Source organism: Euleptes europaea, chromosome 9 (assembly GCF_029931775.1).
Source record: "Euleptes europaea isolate rEulEur1 chromosome 9, rEulEur1.hap1, whole genome shotgun sequence".
NCBI classification, from domain to species: domain Eukaryota; kingdom Metazoa; phylum Chordata; class Lepidosauria; order Squamata; family Sphaerodactylidae; genus Euleptes; species Euleptes europaea.
The window spans coordinates 54,077,689-54,091,669 of NC_079320.1; the positions used below are offsets into that span (position 1 = coordinate 54,077,689).

Below are 13,981 nucleotides of genomic sequence, written 5' to 3' on the forward strand. Positions count from 1 at the left end.
AAGCCTTACTGTTATTTTGCTTTTTTTTGCTTTTCCAGCTTTCTCATGGCACCATATGTATATCAAAAAAAATCTTGTGAATAATGAGTTTGTTGCTAAAATAATTAGACCACTTTCATCCATTGTTGAAAGACTTCTAGAATATAAATTCTGTGCATTAAGACAGAGCTCTCCTTACGGCTTTCACATTCTCTTGGAGGCAAGCTATAGACACAGAGCAGACCTCTCTTCTGTTTTGTTTTTCTCTGCAGTTTTGTGTATATCCATATTCAGAGCACTCCAAAAACTGTTGACCTTGACATGCATTTATCCAGGAGGAATTGCTGTTCTTGTATTTTTTTAAGAGTCCCTTGATAAAGTCTGGCTCTAGCACGCTGAACCGATGTCTTCATTGAATGGTTTCATGTTGATTTAGGAATCTTTTCATGCAGTTACATGGTACTTAAGAGTACCTGTATCTTTCTCCTTTATAACATTTAGATATAATATAAACTATGTATGTATTCATATTCCAGGTTAGAGGCTTTGAAACTGCCTACTGCATAGACAGCATGGGGCACACCAATGGAGGCTTTGTGGAGCTCGGACCATGCCATAGAATGGGAGGAAATCAAGTAAGTCAATTTAGTACAAGAGGTTTTGAATTAGGTGATGCCAAGGTTCCATTTTAGAGTATTCATCCCCCCTTTCTATTTGGAATAAATATTCTCTCAGATCTAACTTCTGTCCTCGGTTGATGTATTCCTCACCAAGTATATAGCACGTTATTGCTGCTGGTGTTTAATTTTAAATTTAAAAGGTCAATAGGAGATACTGGTCAGTTGGTAGTGGAATTAGAACCCACTTCTCCCAGTCAATAGTGCAGTTTTGGATTCAAGTGCCTACAAAGGCAGGCATGCAGTGCACTTGTGGTAATGCCTTTTGTAATGCCCAGTAGGTCACATGAGAGGGTGCCTTCACAGGCCTCCATATCCTTGGGCCCATTCTGAACCTTTGACTGATTTAACTAGTTGGAAGGGGCTGATCGGGAGAGAGCTTTTAGGCTCCAAGTCCATGTTTCTCTTCCGTTGTTAAGCTGCTCTGCTGGTCGTCAAGGTAGGCCATTTGGTCTTGCTCCACTGTCAAAGTTGTGGAGTTGAGGTGATTGTTAGGTGTGTTGATGCAAGGAACATCCTTTTATGGAGCAATTGGACCTCATTCCACGTTATACGAGGTGATGAAAGGAATGAGTGCCGACTTCTGTAAGACTGACAAAGCATCTGCCAAAAAAGCTTGAGAAACTTGAAAAAATTGGAAACAAGGTGTGATAAATTTATTTCTTTTGGGAGGAAAGGCTTTTACGGGGATTCAGTTTAAAGGGTATACTGTATGATAGTATTTAGTCATTTATAAACTTTTAATAATAGTAGAGTGGATTTTTATTTCGCTGTTATGTCACAAAAGTGTCCATGTATGACTTCAGTTTTTTTGTTATAAAATACTTTGGTATTTGAATACCGGGTTTTTTCCTCCCCTGTTAGCTGTTCAGAATCAATGAAGCAAATCAGCTCATGCAGTATGACCAGTGCTTAACAAAAGGACCAGATGGATCAAAAGTCATGATTACACACTGCAATCTAAACGAATACAAGGAGTGGCAGTACTTCAAGGTATCTCACTGGCTTAGATGTAGGAGTCAGATGGCTTTCCTAAAAGCCAGTTGGAAAGGAAGGAGGAGGGGGAGGAGGGAGACAGTCAGAAACCTGGGTCTATTGATGAGAAAGGAAATCCATGTACAAGAGTGCATTTCCCTTACAAGTGAGAAAATATAGCTTGTCCCTACCTAAGGCTTACAGATCAGACTATATGGCACCTGTAATGGCGGAGGGATTCCAAGTTCGTAGTCAAGTCCTTGGGAGTAGGTGTCAGGCTTCTAACGGCATTCGTGAATCCCTTAGTGTTCATGTTCCTTTTTTTCTTGACAATATTTTAATAGCAGCTAGTAAATTTGGGATTAAAGCTATATTTAGTTGTTTGTTTGTTATACCTGATTTTTCTCCATAATGGGAACCCAAAGCTGCTGATAGCATTGCTCTCCAGCGTGGTGTAGTGGTTAGGAGCAGTGGACTCTAATCTGGAGAACCAGGTTTGATTCCCCACTTCTCCACATGAGCAGCGGACTCTAATCTGGTGAACCGGGTTGGTTTCCCCACTCCTACACATGAAGCCAGCTGGGTGACCTTGGGCTAGTCACAGCTCTCTCCGAACTCTCTCAGCCTCACCTCTACCCGACAAAGTGCCTGTTGTGAGGAGAGGAAGGGGATTGATTGTAAGCCAATTTGATTCTCCTTAAAAGGTAGAGACAATCGGCCTATGAAAACCAACTTTTCTTCCTCTTTCCACTCTAACCTCACAAAAACAGCCTTGAGAAAGTAGGTTAGGCTGAGAGAGAGTGGTGGGCTCAAGCTGACCCAGTGAACTTCGATGGCAGAGTGGAGATTCAAACCTGGTTCTCCCATAACCTGGTCCAATACTCCAGCCATTACTCCGCACTGACTCTCATGATCTAAGATATGTCCAAGACCCACAGAGCCTCTTTGGCTCAGACAAGGACCTTTCACTGGCACAGTGGAATTCTTAACATCTTTAAACAGCAGAGTGGCATGTCACAAACCACTGTTGAAAGTCCTGTCAGTTGTCTTCCACGCTCCATGACAGGACAACCATCCCCTTGACTCCCAAGTAATTTAAAGCCTTCTTGGGGCTCCCAAAACCAGTTTTTCACAGATCTTGGATCCTGGCCTATATTTCTAAATCAGTAAAGTTAGCATGGTTTCCATGAGACAGTTAAATAAAATTAACAACTTACTGTTGGGAAATAACTTTTTTGCTTGGATTTTGTTTTCCAGAATCTACATAGATTTACCCATATTCCTTCAGGGAAATGTTTGGACCGCTCAGAGGTTCTGCATCAAGTGTTCATCTCAGACTGTGACTCTAGCAAATCAACACAAAAATGGGAAATGAACAATATCCTTAGTGTGTAGACTGATCAGCCTGAAACCTACCTACTGACAAATTTAATTCATATAGGACTGAAGATAGCCTGAAAATTGCTGCAACTATTAACTTTGTACAGAGAGCCCAGAATTTCTTGATCTGGATGAAGGACATAGATGGACTCTGATAGATTTATCATCTGCAGTTAATGTTTACAAAACTGCTCTTACCTTAAACTTTATAGATGTTTACATCTTTATTTGTGTGTGTTTCGTTTAAAGATGTTTTAAACAGGCGATAATTTAATGTGCTTTTGACTGTGTTTCCATATTTACTGGAACAAAGTTAAAAGCATCTGCTTAGATCTGGGGGGTGGGAAACATAGTTGCTTCTGCTTGTTCAAGGGGAATTTTCTTCTACCCCTTCTTGCAACGTCTCCCTGGGCCTCCCCAAAAGCCCCTCATGAAGGCTGAAGGAATATCAGGGGTCTGAGGGGTTGTGGCCAGGAGAGTTAGCAACATATGTACCTTTCCTGTGCATGTACATGTGCCTTATGCTCATGCACAGGTGAAGGGTTCAGATCCAAGCAATTCTTCTCTTCTTTGCGATTACACTCAGGGGTCTGCAGGCAGTTTTTTGTTTGTTTTTTAACACACTCACACTTGAAAAAGGTTGGAGTAACCAGATTTTGCTATAACGTGGTGATTATCAACCTATTGTACGTTGTTTTGATTTTACATAAGCACTGCCACAGGTTTTTAGCCAGGGTGGCCTTCTTTCACAGTCATGCTGCTTTTTTGAAAGGTGAATTTTCAACATATTTAGTGCCTCTTTAATTTTACCTCTGTATTTTCCATAAGAAAAGCTTTTTGTTTTATAGTATGGGTATGTTGAGGTGTCTCCTTTTGGAACAGGGATGAGTTGGTACTACCCACATTACGCTTAAAGGAAAAAAATATTGCCATGTTCTCTAGAGTACTTCTTATTCCATACCAATAAAAGAACCAACTGAGGCACAAGTCTTACTAGCCCTGTACAGATGACCCATCTTGGCGTTGACACAGGGAGGAAGACCGGGTACATGTTCTGGGCTCCACCTCTGTGGAGTGCAAATGTGTGGAGAAAGTGTCTGTGCATACCCTCCCTCCCCGTGACCAGCATCATCTGTACAGGGTTACTGTAATGCCACCCGAGGAACCCAAAACAATGATCCTGCAACTTCATCAGGTCCTTTAAAGAAAGTTGGGTACTGGGTAGCACTTAAATCCATGAACCACTTGTGTGAAATAGCATTAAAGCAGTTTAAATCTTCTGTTTTGCAATATCAAGCAGAAACTTAGCACTATGTGATGCATTCAGTGGAAGCGAGCACTCCAAATTACAGCTAAAACCACACAAGCACTAACTTCCCTGCTGTATCAAAGCCTTACAAATCTCCTGTAGATGTCAGAATTGAAATATATCAACATCTGCACAACACAGAAGAGTAAAATTGATCTAATTTTTCACTTTTCTTGTGACAAAGGGAAGCTGGTTGAAGAACTGAAACATTTTGTTTCACGGTTATTTTGCGAGCAGGCAGCATGCAAAGGGGATGCATCTAGTTAGAGAATCATACATGGGTTAGAAAATGGGCGGAGGGGCGGCTAGATTTATTTTGTACAAAAGTATCTTCTGTCACTTTCTCCCTCCCATCTTTGAAAAAAATTACAAGGTGTTTTTGACACTGGGATTTACGTTGACACTTTTCAAGTGTTGTGATTCCAAATTCCATAATTGTGCCATAGCATGGAGAGAAAAGAGAAGCATTTTAAGAAGTTCACAGACTAAAGAATGGTTTCCTAAATGTTTGCGCTGAAAGTTTTTGCTTTTAAGGTAATTTTAAATTTTGATTTAAAAAAAATATTAAAAGCCAAGCCTACTTCAAGACTTTAATCTAAAGGAGATGCTGGTCATGATCCCACAGAGATTTCCACCCATTCAAGCATGCTGTGTTGGGACTGTGGGTCCTGTAAGCAGTTCTACACAAACGGTCCCACCGAGATCAGCTGGATTGCTGAGCATATGACTCTGCATATTTCAGATCGAAACTAAATCCCTACATTATTTGACTGATATCACAACTATACTTTGGCTTCAATAGCATAACTCTTTGAACAAGAATGAAAGAACTTGTAAAAGGAGGTAATGGAAATGTTTCCATTATAAGGTCTCCCCCACCCCCACCCCACCATTTAGGTGCCGTTCAAAGTAGCATACAACATTTTAATGAACACAGAATTTTGGCCTTACAAAGGCCAGGAACCTATGGCCTGGGATCTTTGGGGCCTGAGTCTTTTTTGGACTCGTTTTAAAAAGATGTGAATAATTATGTTAGGAAATAAAGGAAGACGGGGGTGTGGGCACATTTATTAGTGTATACAAAAACTGATTCATTTTCTTTGTTGACTAGTTTAATTTAATCACATTACTATGCATAAGTGAAAGAGATTGCACATAGATTGTGCACATTTGTGTTAAATGGGTATTGTGTGCAATGTCATTAAAATCCAATACTTTATGTGAATACGGATCTGTATTTTTAAATTCCAAATCTTACAAGACAACATAAACTGTTACTCTAATGACTTTTCCTACTGTAACCTGCTTTTAAAAAGTAGTTCTCATATCCTTGCTTTGTAAGTTGATCACTATGCATTTCTACACGTTTTATAAATTTGATTTATGCAGATTTTGATACACTGTATGTTTCTGTAAAGATTGTATAAATCTTCAAAGGTTTTATTAGGGATAAATCTGGGTATCTTATGTATATCTTAATTCCGGGTTGCTTGTTTTTTAGGTGAGGAAAATAAATATTTTAACTTGTGGGTTTATTATACATTTGCACCAAAAGCTGATCTTTAAAAAAAAAATTCTAGGCATGTTCCTATTGATTCATAGTCCTTATACAACTTCTTTATTTAGGCATACGTTTATGTTTAAGTAAAATAGAATGCTTTGATTTTTGTTAAATTACTATTGATCTGATGGCAGTGAACTGACAAAACTATCAATAGAAAAAAATCACCTTGCACTGATCCAAGTTGTGGACATATATACTGTATTTTCTGGCGTATAAGACTACTTTTTAACCCAGGAAAATCTTCTCAAAAGTCGGGGGTCGTCTTATACGCCGGATGCTGAATTCCGAGCCGGACTGGAGAATCTCCCTGGGGAGCCGCCTCCGCTCTGTCCATGTCCCTGGGGGTTGAGCCGCCCAGGAGGACCGGTGGCTGGCCCCACGCCGCGGACTCGGGTTGGGCCACTCCAGGAGGTCTGGGGGCGGCCGCGGGGTTGGGGCGCAGTCCTGAGGGCCGACCCTAGGCCGCGGACTCGGGACAATCCCAAACTCTAAATTTTAACTGTAAAAATGGGGGGTCGTCTTATACGCCCAGTCGTCTTGTACGCCGGAAAATACGGTACATAGAAACAGGATTCCACATATAGATGCTCAGCTGAGCAAGGAACTTTATGGCTAGTAAGGAATTTTTTTGTTTAGATTTCAAATCAGGGTCAAAAGGCAATCTTGTAAGGGGCACACGGCACCTCCCAAATGCCACCTTCACTCAGGAATTACTAGCATGTCATTTATTGTCTGAAATCATACCTGTTTTAGCAGTACTCATACAGGGCCTTATTTTTAAAAAGTTAAAACATACAATAAATTATAAAGAAGCAATAAAACAACCATCAGTTAAGATAAACTGGAGGACCCCCAAATCCAGTACCCACAAAACCCAAACCAACAGAGTATCTCTTCTGTTGTCAACATTAACTCAAATGAAAAGCCTGTTCCTATATGGTGGTCTTCCTTTGCCTCTGAAACTCAGAAAGTGAAGAGGCCAAATATATCCTAGAGGAGAGTTCCAAAATCTAGTGGCACCGTCAAGAAGATCCCATGACACATTACCATCTGCTGATCCTCTTATGATAGAACACTAAGTGGGGCTTCTCTACCTGTAGACATAAGTATACAAGTTGGTTCTTGCTGGACTAGACAATCCATGGGGCACTGGTTGCAAGTCCTGGTGCTTTAAAGATCAAATCCAGCATTTTTAATTGGGCCCAGAAACAAACTGGAATTCAGTGAAGTTGGATTAATATAGAATTGCATGTTGGGGGTGTATTTGGTAAAGTCAAACTGAAAAAATACCAATATTTTTTGGCTGAAAAAAAAATTTTTTTACACTGTAGCTGGTAATCCCAATCCTGAAAAAGCTGGGAAAAAATCAGCTTTCTTCTGGGATTGCCAGCAGTAGAGAAAACTCACATTCAAGCCAAATGCTGCAGTACCTTTAGTTTAAATCTCCCCTTCAGCTCGTTTATATAGCCTACCGGGATTTTTCTGGGGGGCTGTTTTTTAAGGCATAGCTGCTGGTGACTCTCCTTAGAACCCCCAAGTTTGGTAAAGATTGGATCAGGAGGTCTAATTTTATGGCCCCCAAAGAGGGTACCCCCATCCATCCTCCATTCTTTCCAATGGAGGAAAAATGGGGCCCCATAAAATTGGATCACCTGACCCAATCTTTACCAAACTTGGGCCATTCTTGTAAAGAAAGTCACCAGCAGCTGAAAATGTGGTGCCTGCTTAAAAAACAGCCCCCCTCCCCAGAGGCCCTGGATAAATTCCCCCATAGGCTATAATGGAGCCAATTTTTTTCAGATTGCCTTAATTACATAGAATTATTTATTCTCAAATAGCTTTAGCACACCTTAGTATAGGCAGGTGTTTACAGCAAGGATGCAGAGATCCATGAAACTTGTTTCTGGAAGTGCTTGTACACTATAAAGATTTTTGTCCATATTTCTCTATCCACCCCGCACCACCTCAGTCACTTAGTAAACTAGAGAATTGAAAGTCTAAAGCAAATATTTGGATTTTGGTCTACATGTGCTGGTAAATATTTATGAAAACTAAGATTATATTAACTCAAGAATGGGGAATGGGTGGAGTGTGGCCCAGTGGATAACTTCCCATGGGCTAATCTTCCCATAATACCTTCTGGTAAGAGGGTTCTTAGGGACTATGCACATCTCTGGCCTGCTCCAAAAAACTTGTGTAATCCTGAAACATGAAATTAGCTATCATGTGTCAGCCCTAAATCAGACTTCCTGGTAAAAAGATATAATACAAATAGATCACAAAAGCTCAACTGAATCAAGTGGCAACATAAACTACAGTGATTGTTGCTCTAGCCAGTTGCAGCTACTGAATTGATTCAATAAAGGTCAGCAAGCTTTCCCTCTATTTCAATTTTCAAGCATAAATTACACATGCTAGTCATATTCCTGTTTTTGCCAACATCAACCTCTATACGGACAGAGAACTTATTGCTTAAATTTCAGTAAATTTATGGATATATTCTCTACAATGTTGACGGGAGCACTGAAGGATAACAACACTTTATCACACATGAAACTGCCTTACGTTGAAACAGACCCTGGGTCTATCAAGTATTATTGGCTACTCAGACTGCTGGTGATGGGTCTCCAGCAGGTCTTTCAAATCACCTCCTCCCTGGCTCAGTTCAACTAGATAAGCCGTGGATTGAACCTGCAACCTTCTGCAAGCCAAAGGGATGTTCTACCACTGCGCCACAGCCCCCTCCCATTCATTCACAAAAGGGGTTGGTTCCTAAGACTGCTTATGGCACACAGCTCTGAATCCAGGAACTTGCACCATTCTCTTAATACACTAAAACCAAGGGAAAGCTGTATATGCCAACAAAACACTCAGTACATCTGCTGAAAGCTATGAAATGTGAATAGTGTGCCTTTAGGACAGGGATGGGGAACCTTTTTTCTGCCAAGGGCCATTTGGATATTTATAACATTCGCGGGCCATACAAAATTATCAGCTTAATTAAAATTAACCTGCTATATTTGGTCAAACATTTAGCTAAGAGGCACGACCGTGGTCCTAGCAGCTCCACAGCTAACGACTCAGGTTCCTTGGCAAAACAAACTCACATCCACCTTGAATAGAGGCTATTCCTGTTTGCGGGAGGGGGCGGCTCGCCAGTCTTAGATCCTTCTGAGCTAGAGATCTGCCAGGACCCATGAAGGGCCAGAGCAAATGATTTCGCCGGCCTTATACGGCCCCCAGGCCTGACGTTCCCCACCCCTGCTTTAGGACTTTAGCTTTAACTCAATCTGAGAGCTATCTGTTAAAGCTGCACCTAGCCACTGCCTATTACTTTCTACTTGTGTGACATGAATGTCCAGGCTCAAACTAAACCATCTTTGCTGGTGAGGCTCTCTGGCTTTGGTATACCACATAGCAAGCACCCATTATGCCTGAAAAGGTGCTATATTAGTGAGATTGTTGTTTTCTGCCCACTGGAATCATTTACACAATTTTTACTTAGGTTGTGATGTTCTATAGTTTCATATAGTTTGTTTTATTGTACTATTCTGTTGTTATTTCTTGTGAACTGCTTGGGGACAAAAGCAGCATATAAATGCCATAAGATTGTCTGAATCAGGGCTAAATGGCAAACAACCAGTTTGTATGTTCCCTAGTCTCACTCTTCCCCCATCATGCAAAGGGATCCCTTCCACCCTGTTTCAATGCAAACTATAGCTTGAGGAGCCTACCAGATCAAATGTAAGTTATGGTTTTGCTATCAAGTATAGGACAGAACTGCAGCATAAGAGCATGGGAGCCAAAGGTGCATTTACATAAATGGCACACTATAGCTTAACATTTCTCATGAACAAATTCATGGTAAACAGTGCAGAGGCATAACTCTACCTGTCGGCTCAGCTCTTTACCTGAAAAATGGTGATTTAATAGTGGGACCGGTGCTCTGAATTTGTGCCTTGTTTCAGAACAAGTAAGATTAAATTAACTTTTCCACGTCACAACAGAATAATGTACATCATTTTATTACAAAATTGTTAAAAAAGTAATACAATGTAATAGTATGCAAAACAAGGTTGACTATTTTGCTACTTATGTTTTTCTTTGCTCAAAACCAAGCAGTCACTGAAGTTCAAGGAACCATTAAATATGCCAGAACATTTGACTATCAGCTTTCAAATCTAACAGTAGCGGCCTTTAGCTACTACTTACATTAGAATTCAGGTCTCCCTACAGAGAATCACATTACCTATACACAATTCTGTACAGTTTTTATACCAAAGCTAACAATGAGCTGCACTCAACTTCACATTCTTAGCAAAATCATGGACTTTTGAGCACAAATCTTTACAGCAAGTTATCAATTTACTCTTCATCTTCTTCCTCCTCCTCCTCCTCTTCTTCCTCCTCCTCTTCTTCTTCCTCTTCTTCGTCATCCTCTTCAGGTTCTGCCTTCTTCTTTGAGCCTGTTGGCCTACCTGGACCCTTCTTTCCTGCATCTCCTTTGCCCTTGGCACGGTATGCTGCAACATCCTGCAAATATCAATAGGGAAACCTTAAATATGAGCTTATTTATTAACATACCTCAAGAAATGAAAATATTTCTCTAATTCGTTCTTGGCATTTGGGTTCCCATCAATCACTCCTTCAAGTCACATATTCTGTATATCAGAGGTCCGCAACAGTGTTCTCCCCATGGGTGCCATCTGACACCTTTCCTGGTACCCACCAAATGTTTTTAGAAAGCAGATGGAACAATGTGGGATTCTTGCCCAGCAAGGCTTCTGACTGGCTGTGCAGAATAAAATAATGTCTCGGTTACAGCTATCACCACAGTTTTGGTTCATTTTATCTCACCCCTTTCTAGTGTATTTTTAAATTACGCCCTCTTCTCCCCTGCACTTGCTTTGTGTATGGCTCCACCTCCTGCAGCAGCCATTTTCTCATTGGCTGTGTCCCCTGTGGCTGCCATTTGTCACTGCACCCACTTCCCTTCCTCAGAATTCCAAAGGTGACCATAGGCATAAAAGGTTGGGGACCCTGACTCTATATGGTCATGTCCTATTGTTCCACACAATGAGAGATAATCACCCATACATCCCTTGCCACTCTCAGAATTAGTACAGAACACAGTCTGAAAATTAACAGTAGCAAAAATATGTACTGGATTTTCTTGCTGTTGAAAGTGCCACGAAGTACTGAGCCATGAACCACAAAGTGCAAACAGCGCAGAAGAGGGACAACTTTTACTTACTTTTTCATATTTCTCCTTTAGTTTCGCTGCCTTTTGCTCAAAGGGTATTTTATCTTTTGCTGATTGCTCAGACCACATTTCACCTAGTTTTTTTGCTGTATCCCCAATAGATAAACCAGGATGGTCACTTTTGATCTTTGGACGATGCTCAGAACAAAATAGGAAGAATGCAGACCTTTTAAAGAATAAAAGGGAAAGAAATTGTTAAATATCACCCAACACAGCCAAATAGCCATGTTTTGGCAATTTAAATATCAACTGTTCTCCCTGTAAAACACACATGGAACTTCATCAAAACAAGTGAAACGAAATAATTTACAAGGCTTTTTAGAAGTAGCTTACGGTGGTCGCTTTGGAGCATTGGGATCCTTTTTCTTCTTCTTCTCCCCTTTAGGAGGAATGTAATTTTTCATCTCCCTTTCATAACGAGCTTTGTCACCCTTTGCCATATCTTCAAACTTTGACTTTTCTTTTGCAGACATTGTCTACAGAGAAGAAAAAATGGAGTTTCATTTAGAAAACATTTTGGGACCAATTCCAACTATCGTAGGGATACATTAACAAAGTGAACAGCAATACAGCATTTTGGTGCTTATATCCCAGACTTCTCCAACAGTATCTATACACCGTCCCAAACAATCACAGAAATATTGTGCATCTGCAAGTCTTTAAGGTAATGCTGGTAGTTTTGCTATAAGAGACTAACATGATAACCCCTGTGAAACCTTTATTTCTGTTACTCACAAGTAAGACAGCTTACAGGAAAGCACTACTGCCCAAGCACAACTATTGTGAAACAGACACAATTTTCTTCTTTATGTTAATTTTTATAGAAGACATCCATCTGGTAAGTTTCATAATGCAGTCAAGCCTTTAAAACTATTGGGTAGGAATTCATTAAAGCCCAAATATATATACAGCTACAGAAAAGATCACCACAACCATTGTAAGTGGAACACCCAATTTCCTGCAACTTTTTTACTTTGAAGGAATCAGTCCACTGCCTTTACAATCGAGTGTTTTAATGTGTCTGTGTTATACAGCCCATGTAGCTTCCACCATTTTGCATGACAGAATGATAACAAGGCCTCAACCGCCCGTGCATTTACAAGCAAACTTTAGACACCTGTGGCAGCAACAAGTTGCCAACCTCAAGCATGCAAAAAAAAAAAAAGTAAATGAACTGGCCACCATTCTTGAGTTTTATGCAAACTTCATTATTACTTTCATTATCTGAAGAAGTGAGCTGTGGCTCACGAAAGCTCATACCCTCCCAGAAAATATTTTTGTTAGTCTTTAAGGTGCTACTGGACTCGCCCTTTTCTACTACTGCAGATAGACTAACACGGCGACCCACTGCGAATTATTTTCATTATGACACGATGCCCAAATTCATGTTTATTTTTACAGCAAGAATGTTTTAGAACGGCAATGCCTGCGGCCCGATAGGCAAATTGCTCCACATCTTCGTGACTGTGGCTGCATAAACTCCAGGGGGGTGGGGGGAGAGGAGGCGGGCGCGAAACAAGCGCTGTAAAGCCCGTTCGGATTGCTGGAGATGGCCGAAAGGGGCGACGCCGAACGCGGTTCGCGCCTTTTAAAGAGTCAGGCGCGCGCCTGTTAACTGCAACGCGCGCCGACGGGGAGGGGGGGAGAGAAGGGGCGGGGCTTAGGGGAAGGGGCGGGGCCTGGCCGGGCCTGGCGAAGGGGAGCCTCTTACCCGCCATCGCTCGGAGCACTTCTTGGAGAACTCGGCAAAGTTCACCGAGGAGTCCGGGTGCTTCTTCTTGTGCTCCTCGCGGCACGTCTGCACGAAATAGGCGTACGAGGACATTTTGCCCCGCGGCTTGTTGGGGTCGCCTTTGCCCATGGCGGCGGCCAAAAGTCCCTTAAAGGAAAAAGGAAGGCGGCGGAGAAAATTTAAAAAAAATTAAATACGAATTAACAGGCTGTCGCCGGGGGGGGGGTTATAACCCCCCCTCAGCCCACGTCCCTTCCGAGCCCTTCTAACCTCAGGCGGCTCCAGCGGCGCTTTCCCGCCAGAACATTTAATCCCTTCCCCCCCCAACACAAACTACGCTTTCCCCCCCCCCTCGTGAATTCCCAACCCCCACCTTTCGAAAGCGGTTGAGCCGCCGTCTTCAGACTCGACGTTTGAAAAGTTTCGACGCCCCCCTCCCCCCGCAACAGCCCCGTCACCGTTACGCAACCCCACCCTACGGCTCCAAACCACCACCACCACCCCTCCGGGAGCCCAAATTCTCAAGTGAAAGAAATACACGTGTCCGGGCCTGAACCTTTTGCCTGGCACGGCGTGCAGAAAGCGAGCCCGCGGCTGTTCGGTCGGGCGCGAGAGTCGACGACGAAACGCTCCGCTCGCCTTCTCCGTCCGCTCCAGCCAAATGGGTCACTTCTCGCGCACTTGATTGCCTCTTGTTTTCCACAGCCCTGCCCGCCACAGCAACTTGACCCGCCGGGCTCTTCACAAGGCCCGCCCCTTGAGACGTCTGGTTGGCTGCCCTCTTGATTTGAACGTCGCAAAGCCACGCCCCCGTGCCTTGGGGAGCATCCGATAGGCGGGGAGCGCCGGTGACGTCACCCGAAGCCCGACTTACTGCGTTCGGTCGAGAAAGGGGAGGGAAGAAAGAGGAGGTGGGGGTGGGGTTGCTTACGCTCATACCCGTTGAAACCGGTTAGGGAGTGTGGAGAGAGTGGGGATTAAGAAAACGCCTCCGATTGGAGGGCCGATACAGCTGAAAAAAACACCTTCTGAGGCACCTGCTATTGGCTAAGGAAAACGTTCTGGGCTGCTATTGGTCGGAGGAGCGTTACATAGCGTGGTT

At 42.5% G+C, this 13,981-nt stretch overlaps 2 protein-coding genes across 3 annotated transcripts in view; one reads left to right on the forward strand and one right to left on the reverse strand.

Annotated features, from left to right (window-relative positions):
* The window catches only part of GALNT7 (polypeptide N-acetylgalactosaminyltransferase 7), a 56,091-nt gene extending 52,740 nt beyond the window's left edge, over positions 1-3,351 (forward strand). For both annotated transcript variants that reach the window (XM_056855784.1, XM_056855783.1), the window contains exons 10-12: positions 516-614; positions 1,521-1,649; positions 2,889-3,351. In XM_056855784.1, the coding sequence (XP_056711762.1) occupies positions 516-614; positions 1,521-1,649; positions 2,889-3,026 (366 nt within the window). In that variant the 3' untranslated portion in view covers positions 3,027-3,351. The remainder of the gene's footprint in view (positions 1-515; positions 615-1,520; positions 1,650-2,888) is intronic.
* A 6,542-nt stretch (positions 3,352-9,893) lies between these two features.
* Positions 9,894-13,023, reverse strand: HMGB2 (high mobility group box 2). Its single transcript, XM_056855598.1, has 4 exons — positions 12,859-13,023; positions 11,481-11,623; positions 11,139-11,313; positions 9,894-10,417 (listed from the first exon to the last, which is right to left on the reverse strand). The coding sequence occupies exons 1-4, from the start codon at positions 13,006-13,008 to the stop codon at positions 10,250-10,252; spliced, it is 636 nt and encodes a 211-aa protein (XP_056711576.1). The 5' UTR covers positions 13,009-13,023; the 3' UTR covers positions 9,894-10,249.
* Between the last annotated feature and the right edge of the window lie 958 nt (positions 13,024-13,981).

Bases quoted from the DNA above. Each gene is read 5' to 3' on its own strand.
- HMGB2 (XM_056855598.1), bottom strand. From the start codon at position 13,008: ATGGGCAAAGGCGACCCCAACAAGCCGCGGGGCAAAATGTCCTCGTAC. The intron at 11,624-12,858 runs GTAAGAGGCTCC...TCTTCTCTGTAG, and splicing joins AGTGCTCCGAGCGATGGCGG to ACAATGTCTGCAAAAGAAAA. The intron at 11,314-11,480 runs GTAAGCTACTTC...ATTCTTTAAAAG, and splicing joins AATGCTCCAAAGCGACCACC to GTCTGCATTCTTCCTATTTT.